Source organism: Calonectris borealis, chromosome 1, assembly GCF_964195595.1.
Source record: "Calonectris borealis chromosome 1, bCalBor7.hap1.2, whole genome shotgun sequence".
Taxonomy (NCBI): domain Eukaryota; kingdom Metazoa; phylum Chordata; class Aves; order Procellariiformes; family Procellariidae; genus Calonectris; species Calonectris borealis.
In genome coordinates this window covers 90,481,419-90,490,740 of record NC_134312.1, presented here as the reverse complement: position 1 = coordinate 90,490,740, position 9,322 = coordinate 90,481,419, and the positions used below count along the sequence as shown (strand labels likewise).

General features: G+C 47.1%; 1 protein-coding gene across 1 annotated transcript in view; it reads right to left on the bottom strand.

The window, feature by feature from the left end:
- Positions 1-190: 190 nt before the first annotated feature.
- The window catches only part of ARHGAP31 (Rho GTPase activating protein 31), a 61,376-nt gene continuing 52,244 nt past the window's right edge, over positions 191-9,322 (bottom strand). The window contains exons 11-12 of the mRNA XM_075166849.1: positions 8,801-9,114; positions 191-7,913 (exon numbers count right to left, since the gene is read on the bottom strand). Of these exons, the coding sequence (XP_075022950.1) occupies positions 5,448-7,913; positions 8,801-9,114 (2,780 nt within the window). The 3' untranslated portion in view covers positions 191-5,447. The remainder of the gene's footprint in view (positions 7,914-8,800; positions 9,115-9,322) is intronic.

Sequence of the window (9,322 nt, the reverse complement as noted above, 5' to 3'; positions counted from 1 at the left end):
GTATGATCAGGCCCTAACCTTCATCCCCACAGTCAAAACCCAGACAAACACAGCTTAGCACCCTGGCCACTCACACAACAAAAGAAGGGCTCAAATTCCATGTCAAAGGAAGACAAATGCATTTGCACCACATTCATAAACCAAATCCAGGAAAAAGAAAATGTTTCAAAACATCACAAGGGCACAGGTCTGTTTTTATAAAAACTCCAGTTTAATCTCATGGCTGAGACCTGGCAAAACATCTTTTTTTTTTGTGGCTGTTGTTTTTCTTTCTTTTTTTTAAAGCAATAAGGCACAAAGGCAGGCAAGTCCACACAGAGAACAAAGCTTAACAAAAATACAATCCATCAGAGCTAGCAGGAGAAATAATCACAAACCAGGGCCAGTGGGATGGGGACAGTCCTTTTCACAGTGTCTGACTTCCAGCCCTTCCCTTGACCTGGCAGCAAATAGTATTTCAAAGGGGACCAGTGCCTGCAAGAACAAGATCTAAGGTCTGGGCTGCTGCATGGAGCCCTCAGGAAGCACTTGCCTCCTGCCATCCTTCCTTTCCAGGGCTGTTAAAGTCCTGTTCCATCTCCAGTTGAACTCAGTGGCAAGCTTTCCATTCCTTGCTTGGAGCAGAATTAGTTATCAACAAGCCTTTATATTGATTAGGAGCAAGCAAAAGCTAAACCAAATTGGGATCAGCTACAGCTTTTCCCCCAGTTCTAGAGATTTTTTTTTTTTTTCTAGAGATGGAGAGAAGCAAAAGGGCCAACTGCAAAACCTGGGCATGCCTGAAAGCTAATATATGCTCCAGTAGATTGTTTGCATTTTCAAGGACTGGGAAGAAGCTTGCAGTGGAAAGCTAAATCAGTTCTTGCACTCTGGTCTCCCCTGGTCTCATCCCTCCTCTCCCAGGACATGATCTGGCTCAGGAAGGCAGATTCAGGCCTTCTGCCCACCACAGATTAGCCAGAACTAATTAGCTTCTCCTCTGTGGGCAAAAAGCCAATTCATCTCACACCCTCAGTGCCACAAAAGTTGCAGCAGAAAACAGTTCCATGCATCAGCCCAAGTTTCACAGGTGTGCAGGATTCTATTTAGGCAATTCCTTCATTTTAATTACATTTTCTTTTTAATATATTTATATAGAATGTTCTTTTTATATATATATATGTATAAATTTAACACAATATTCACCACTACAGGCATTTCAGAATTCATAAAGAAAGAAAAAAGACTTTGATTGCACCATTTGGACTCTGGATGAGGGAAAATGTTGCAGGGCTTTATGGATGCTCTCTAATGCAGACCTAAGTTCCTCTGAAGCTCTAAAGGTGAAAAGAAGAAGTGCTTCAGTCTTTCTGAAGTGATAGCATGGGATGGACAGCCCAGAGGAATGTGGTTTATAAGATAAAACACAATCCTCATTTCTGTTTACTCTCTTACCAATAAGGCAGCTCCCACATGAGCTAACATTATCCATGTCCCTCCTTTCCGTCAGGGGATTCCCATCTTTGCCAGCCCAACCATTTCACTCTGATCTACACTTAACAGAAGCTACACAAACCCCCTGACTATATGGGAAGAATAAGTGACATTTAGTCACTTGTCTCCCATCGGTAAAGGTGCACAAGCAATACATGTATCATGACTAAGACTGGGGCCATCTGCAAACTTAGGTAGTGGCCTTTACACTCTTCACACTCTCAAGGGACTCGAATGTATTGCAGGGTACCTGAAATGATCCTTGCAGAGCTGCAAATGATGTGACAGTCTATTTAGGAATGTCCTTTCCATAATGCCAAGAGCAACCGACTTAGCTTTCCCATATACAAAACTTCAAATTCTAGGCCAGACCCATCTCCCATAAATCTGATCTATCCGTCTCCATAACGCTTCACAGGAAAAACCAAAGAAACCCAAAACCAAGCAAAAACCCCAAAATCCTTTCTTAAAGTCTCTAGTGTTGCAGGGTTGTGCTGGAGGGCAGGAGTTTGGTACCCACAATGTACCACTGCAAACCCCTGAACTTCAGAAGAGCTTCCAATCTCAGGTTCAGTGTTCTGCTGCAGGGTGGCAGAGGACAACCTAAGGGCTCTGAAGCAAAGATGACATCGGGCCTGACCCTGAGGGTGACCCCAGGAATGGCTTAGTAAAGTTGGATCTCCGGAAGCTTCAACCACACAGTCAGCACCACTCAAGGGGAGATGGGTTCTGTTTTCTGAATCTACGCAACTATCAAGTCCTGGTCCTTGAAGCTGACTGCAACTATCAGTATCAACATGGATCCATCATCAAGCATTAGAAACTCTGCAGAAGTCTGGGTCTGGATTTGGGAGTGGTGATACCTGTGCAATGGTGCACCTGGCAACTAAGCAAGTACTCTCAGCTCTGCAGGGTCTGGGGCTTTATCTCAGCTCTCTTGACAGAAGCCCACTTGTGACCATAGAGCTATAGTGATGTGCCTGCATTAAGCCCACTGGCTAGGCTGTTGGAAGTTTGATACATCAGCTGAAGGTTGGACATGAAATTGTAGATAGAGATGGGTTTGAGCTACCCAAATAGAGATCTCATTACAGAATCCCTGCTTAATGAAAATCCAGGACCTGGATCTGAGTTCAAATTCTGAAACACCCTTAAAAAGTATGGTCTGTATACAGATTTTAGTTGAGGCTGATCTTTAATACTAAGTAAAGATTTCTAATAATTTTCTCTTGCAGGAGTTTCACCACTTATGCCAAAAGCGCTATTACTTACTGGAATGCTGTTGAGAGCTGAGACAGTGTATTGTGTACAAATTGCCAGACCTCATTTCTTGTTCATAGATCAGCTTATATGAGAACAAGGGGGGGGGGGGGGAGCGGAAGAACGGATTTAAGGTGCCAAGGTTTCATCACATGTTCTTTTTCTTTTGATACATTACTTCGTGAGCTTCGCTGGCTCTGTTCCACATGCCTTGGCAGTCAAAACTCCTAGGAACTGAGAGAATATAAATCCCTGCCCAAAGTAAACTATTTTGTTGATGCCAAAAAAACCTGGGCATCATCTTCACAACTTTTACTTTCTGTAAAGCCTTACCACAATACCTTGTGTCGCACCTTTCCAAGTCATTTGCCATTAACCCAGCCGGGGTGGTTAAAATCTTTCCCATGAGGCAGTAAAAAAGGCATTTGGGTGCCATGTAAATGCAGGACAGAGCTGTGCTAACTATGAGGAGCATGGAGGACTGGCAATCCCCTACTTTTAATGGGAGGCTGCACAGGCATCTTATGGTCTGGGGGGAGGATAATACAATCGTCATGAAGCTGCATATTCTGGACCTGCCGTCCATGGCTTGCCCAGGTAAAGCATAGGCTGACATCTGTGAGACAACATGGACACAAACAAGAACTCCAGGCTCTCATCTGGTTTAATATTCTCCCTCAACAAAACTGACAGCGCAGACTTAGTTCTCTGCTCTGTTCCCTCTTACATTGCGTTATGCACAAGAGTACAGTGGGGAGGATCAAAGACTGCAACTGACAAGGAAAAGCCCTCTTGTTTTTTCACGCTCCCTTTGGATATGGCAGGAGAAAATTCCTTGCGTTTGTGGGCACAGAACTTCTCAAAAGTACTCTGGCACCTTTAGCAATCAAAGAGTGCAGAGAAAGCACTGTACAGACTCTGGGCCCTCCAGCCGCAATGACACTAAATAAGTGACACATTCAGTACAGACCAAGAGCTCATGGGTTGAGTTTGCTAACAATTTGAAAATGCCAGCACTTCAGAAAAAAAGCCCTGAACGTACATCCATTGGGAAATTCTGACTGACACTCATTAACTATAGCACCTCCTACCAGATGCTCAGTTACTGCTTAAACTGTAGTCCATAATACTCATCCGAGGGCCTACAGACTTAGACATCTCCATGAATGATGGCCCCTGCAAGCACCATTACAGGGACAATCTCAGTGCTGGCAGCAACACCTGTGTTCCCATCTCTTCCATAGTCGCTAGTGACATTTAAATTGCAGAGACAACACGAGCTGTACCTGACTTTGCAATTGCCCACAGTCACATACCAGGCAATAGATGAGCCTGTGGTTAACATAGAGTTAGAGGCTTTGTAAAGGAAGCTTTAATTCTATTCCTGCGGCAGCTGTTGCTTATACAAATGTGTATTTGCCTGTAACAGTAACGGCCCTTCAGCAGAGAGTTTGATTCACTTCAAATCCCCCTCTCAGGATATTGTTCATGATCTGTTCTGCAGTCCCACAAATCATCCTCTTTACCATACTTTTAATCAACCTCAAAGCACTGAGGGCCAGGGAGGTGACAACCAGCCATGCTCTCAAAGAAACAATGTAAAATCACAAGGAGAGGAAGTTTAAAGGAGAAAGAAGCACCTGGGGACATGCCACACAGTGGCAATGAAAGACCAAGGGTCAAAGATATGTCAGTCAGGGTGCAAAAGGGCAATAGCCCAAGGACGTGCAGATCAGAAGATCCTCTTGCTTTTCTCAGCTGTTGGCAGTGTGGAGCACAGATGGAGATAGTTGCAGAGGTGTCATCTGGCTTTAAGCAATGATGAAAATATTTGATACTGGCCTTTGTTACAACCGTATCTTTGCCTTCATTGATACTAGCCTGAGAAGTCTCTACCGCTGGATAGTCAGCTACACACTCATTCCCAAGCCACACGGATGTTGTCTGCCCAAGGAAGGTGTGGCTGAGCACAACAAAACTCATGAGCAGGACTTGGAAGATTAAAAGAACATGTTCCCTGTCCAGCTACTTCCATTGCTTGCACATGCTGGAAAGAGCACATCTTTGATGCAAGGATAGAGCTGGAGGCAGCGCCTTCAGGTTGTATGTTTGTCACTGGAACATCCTTGGGTGTCTCACACTCTGTATGACTTGCTCATGCCAGCTTCACCTTCCTCTTCAGCTATTCCCAGTCTCCTTGCACTGTTCATTTACACTGTCTAAATCAGACAACAGAGATGGATAGGCATGGTCATTCACTGGTGGCTGGAAAATAATGGAAGGAGGTCCCAAACATCTGGACTTACCTCCTCAGCAGATGTTGTGCCCCTGCACCCTGGGCTGCAGTGCTTTGGAACAGTGTTTCCTCCCAGCCCTATTTTCTAATTATACCAAGACTTATTTTTCCTTTTTTCCATAGGGAGGATGAGACTTTCACAGGGCTTGTTAGACAATAAGTATGAGGAAATGCAAGTTCCCTGGGACTGGCTTACAAAAAAAAAGCAGACAGTGAGGGACTGGGCAGGGGTGAGAAAGGGAAGGAAAAGCAAGACAAAAAGACTATGACCCTCTGTAGCAAAATGCTTTGCAGGAAATCGTAAAGGATTCGGGTCCATCTTGCACAAAATAGTTATAACAACAGCAAAATGGCAACAGAGTTGGTCTTGGACACTCCCATCCCATCCACCACGGAAAAGGAATAAGAGAAGCAGTTGCTATTCAATCTGCCTCCCACTTCGTCCATCCAGAATCACAGAGCGCCTCTGGGGCTGGTAAAAGCAGCTAGTAGAGGTCTCCAGTCTCTGGCCATTCTTGGGGATGGTCATTTTGTTCCGCAGCGTCACCCCCTCAGGCGTTGTCCGCGAAGTCTCAGACAGATCACCACAAATGGGGCTTGAAGAGGTGGTCTGAGTGGGGCTCCTTATGGGTGATAACAACACCCTGGAGTCTGCTGAAGAGGAGGGATGGTCCATAATGGGGAAAGGGGGACTGAAGAGAATCAGACTCTGGGGCCTCCCAGGCCTAGATCTATAGGAAGGCTTGGAGAACCCTGATGGCCTCTCCATCTTCGAGGACTGAGGGTTATCTCCAGCTGTCTCCCCCTCAGAGGTGCGCTTTCGGCGCAGAACAGGGGCATCCAGAGCTGGGTGATGACTGGACTGAGATGGCTCCAGCGGAGAGCCAAGGCTGCTGTGCCAAGGACAGGCTGAGTCCTTTTGAGCTGGGTCACTGTTTTCTTTCTCTGCTTTGGCTTTCTTCTCTGTCAGTGGGCTCTTGGGGGCCTCCAGGTGGCTCCACGCAACCCGTTGAGTCTGCCTGACGGCCTGCTTAGTTTCTGCTTCCTTCTTCTCGGCCGGCGGAGCAGCGTTCTGAGCTTGCAGGGGCTGGGGGATCTGGGTGTACTGAATCTTTGGCGGTATTACGGGCACCGCTCTAGCCTGGCACATCTTAATCATGAAAGAGGTCCTGACCGCTGACACGCTGACAGGGGCAGAGTTACGACGGCCAGTGGTGGCGTGGGCCACTGCCAGGTAATCCAAGTCTAGATCCACGTGGGCATTGAAATGAGACGCCCAGGGTACGCCTTTACTGGCAGCAGGGCAGGCAGTCGGCAGGGATGGGACAGAATCACTGCTTTTTACTTCCTTCTGCCCACACAAGAAGTTCCCGGGGGCAGAGGGCATGGACAGGCTCTCGAATGTGAAGAAATCTGGGGCTGGAAGGAGTGAATCCAAGTTGAGGGACGATGGCCTAGTCTTCACTTTGCGAGGTGTTTCTTCACCTTTATTACTTAGCTGTGACTCAGTGGCAGAGCACAATGTTTTGGTAACCGTCTCTCCTCCCAGGGCAGTGTCCTGAGACATGGATAACTCCTCCTTTGTGTTCTTCACCTGTGAAGAACTGCCTGGGCTATTTTGGTATGATAAAGGCAGCTCAGGCTTTGAGCTCCAAGGGTGTTCTTTGCTCACATCCACTTTCTTTTCCTCTGGCTCTGAAAGAGGGATTCTGGAGGGTCCTTCTTTCTCAGCTGGTGCTTCCTCCCTGCTGAAGGGGTACCTCAGCTCCTCAGGTTTCGAAGGTTCTTCTGGAGGACTTGTGCTATTCTCATCTTGCTTAGCTTTGCCCAAATTAGAGGGGGAGATGCGTTGTGTTTTGGGAAGCTCACAAGTCACTGGCAGAATGTCACTGCATAGTTGCTGCTGGTCAGTGGCATCTATGGAAGAGAATGGGATAGTCCACAGACTCATCACTGTGTCTTTACTGTCCAGGGAGAGGCTACGACTGAATCGTGGTCTAAGAGAAAGGCCTGTCTCTGCTCTCTGGCTCTGTGGCTGAAACTCCTGTATCATCTTCTCCTGAATGTCCTTAAAGGTGGGGGAATGGAGTGGGCTTGTGACCCACTGGTGATCCTCCCATGGCTCCACAAGTTCTAAGCTCTGCACATTATCTGTCCAGGTATCCTCGTCATCCTGGTCACCAGCATCATGGGTTCTGCTAACAGCATTGCCCTCCTTCAGCTCCTGGATTCCAGCTCCACTCAGCGCCTTGGAGGAGAATGTGTCCCTTTCATCAGCAGTCATTATCTCAGGCTTCTCCTTCTGAGTCTGGACTCTGGTAAGACTTTCCTTTTCCCTCTGCAGCTGGCAAGTGCTATCTTTTTCTCTCCCTGACTCTGGACATGCTCCCTTAGAACAAGAAAATTCACGACTTGGGGCAACCTCATTAAATTCTGATTGACTATGAAGCTTCCAGTCCAGGGAAGGAGTGACACATTCACTCCTGCTGTCCACCACTGGGTGGTGGTTCTTTGGAGCGGCTGTGCCAGTCGGAAGAGTACCCAGTTTGGGTACAGCTGAAGCACAGCTCTGCTGTGCAACCACATCAGACTGGCAGTTGTGGACGTTTTCTTGTTGTTCCATACCGGCACCAAATAAAGGCACCTGAGTTGTTATCTGTGGTGTTCTGCTTGCAGATTTCTGCTCAGACAGTGTTGGACTCTGCCCTGGGCCAGAGGAAGAACTATCTGTTTGTACTGAAGAAGAGGATTCAGAAATTAGGCCCGTCTGGGGGACAACTGCTGGCAAGAGCAAGAGCTCCTCTTCAGGTTCAATAATTTTCAGTTCCTGCTGTATCTCTGGCCACAGCGGTTCTAGAAGGGCATTCGCAGGGTCCTCCTCAGTCTGAAAAACAGAAGAAATGCCGTGACCTGGCAGCTCACAACTTGCCAGTAAATACCCCTCCAATTTTCCTCAAACAGCCCTCTTAGAATAGACAGGCTCCTGGATGAGCACACTCATGGGTACAGAAACACAGACACGCATACTGCTACCAGTTCAAGGAAGGAAATAAGTTTATAAACAAGCGGGTTTATGGAGAAGATCTGAGGTGCAGCCAAAATGAGGCCTGGACAGATGTACTGAAAGAGTGAGGTGAATGAGTAGCTGGAATGTCTCAGCCTGTTTCTCAGCTCTTCCCATTCAGGCTCGCTTGGCCTTGCCAGAAGATCTGCGTTCCCAAATCGCACACGAACAGGCATGAATAATCTATTCAAGGAGCTATGCCAACGGATCTTTAAATAGCTGTCCAGAGATGAGTATCGCTGTAAGAAACTTGGTGAAAAAGCTCTGCTAGAGATACAGAGGAGGAAAAATAATAATAATTTTAAAAATAGTGTGTAGAGAATGGAAGAAAAAAGGACTGTTCCTCCCCAGGACAAATGGGACAGCAAAAATAGAAGGGGATTTCAGAGACCGTGGGTCAAAATGCTCAGATATCCGGATAGTCTCACATCTGAAGAGTCCCAGAGCAGACAGATTAAACTGACTGCAATTGTATAATTACAGGAAAAGAAGACCAAAAGAGGACAGTAGGTAGTTGTGTAAAGGTAAATCACCACATGGTGGTGTGCACAGAAGTTAAATCACTACATGGTCAATTCTTGACCCTGCTTAACCTAGGTCATAGACTGAGTTTTCATGACTACGGACACACAATGAAACTTTAAACAACCTCCCAGTCACCACCATGACATTGTCCCCCATCTTTTTTCTCATGCCTTCTTCCTTACCACATCTCGTAAGCGCGACCCTTCTTCCATCTTAGCCATCTCGATTTCCTGCTGGCCACAGCTGCCTTCTGAGGAGACATCCTTCATCTTGAGCTGTCCTTGCTCTACCTTGTCTGCAGGGAACGGCCGCGTATGAAACTCTGAGGCTGGTGTTTGTTCCAAGGTGGGACTCTGCTCTGAGGACTGCCGGGGGCTGCTGGTGCTGCTTGTGCAGCTGCTTTGCCCACATAACGTCTCCCGATTTTCTGCTGCTGGCTGTGGAGTTTCTAAGGTCTCGGGTTTCCTGGCTGCCACCAGCTCCTCAGGGTGAGAGCCTGGATCAAAACACAAATGAACGATGTAACTGCTTGTGACTGAAAACATGTGCCCTGAGACAAAGCGCTGCTGTTTCAACCCTATGTCAGCTAACAAAGCTAAAGAACTCCCTCTGGGCACAGTAGGACGTTGCTGGGAGGCCACCCACCTCCCCAGTCTCATTACTGCAACAAGCGCCAACCTGACCTGCTACCATCAACACCTTCC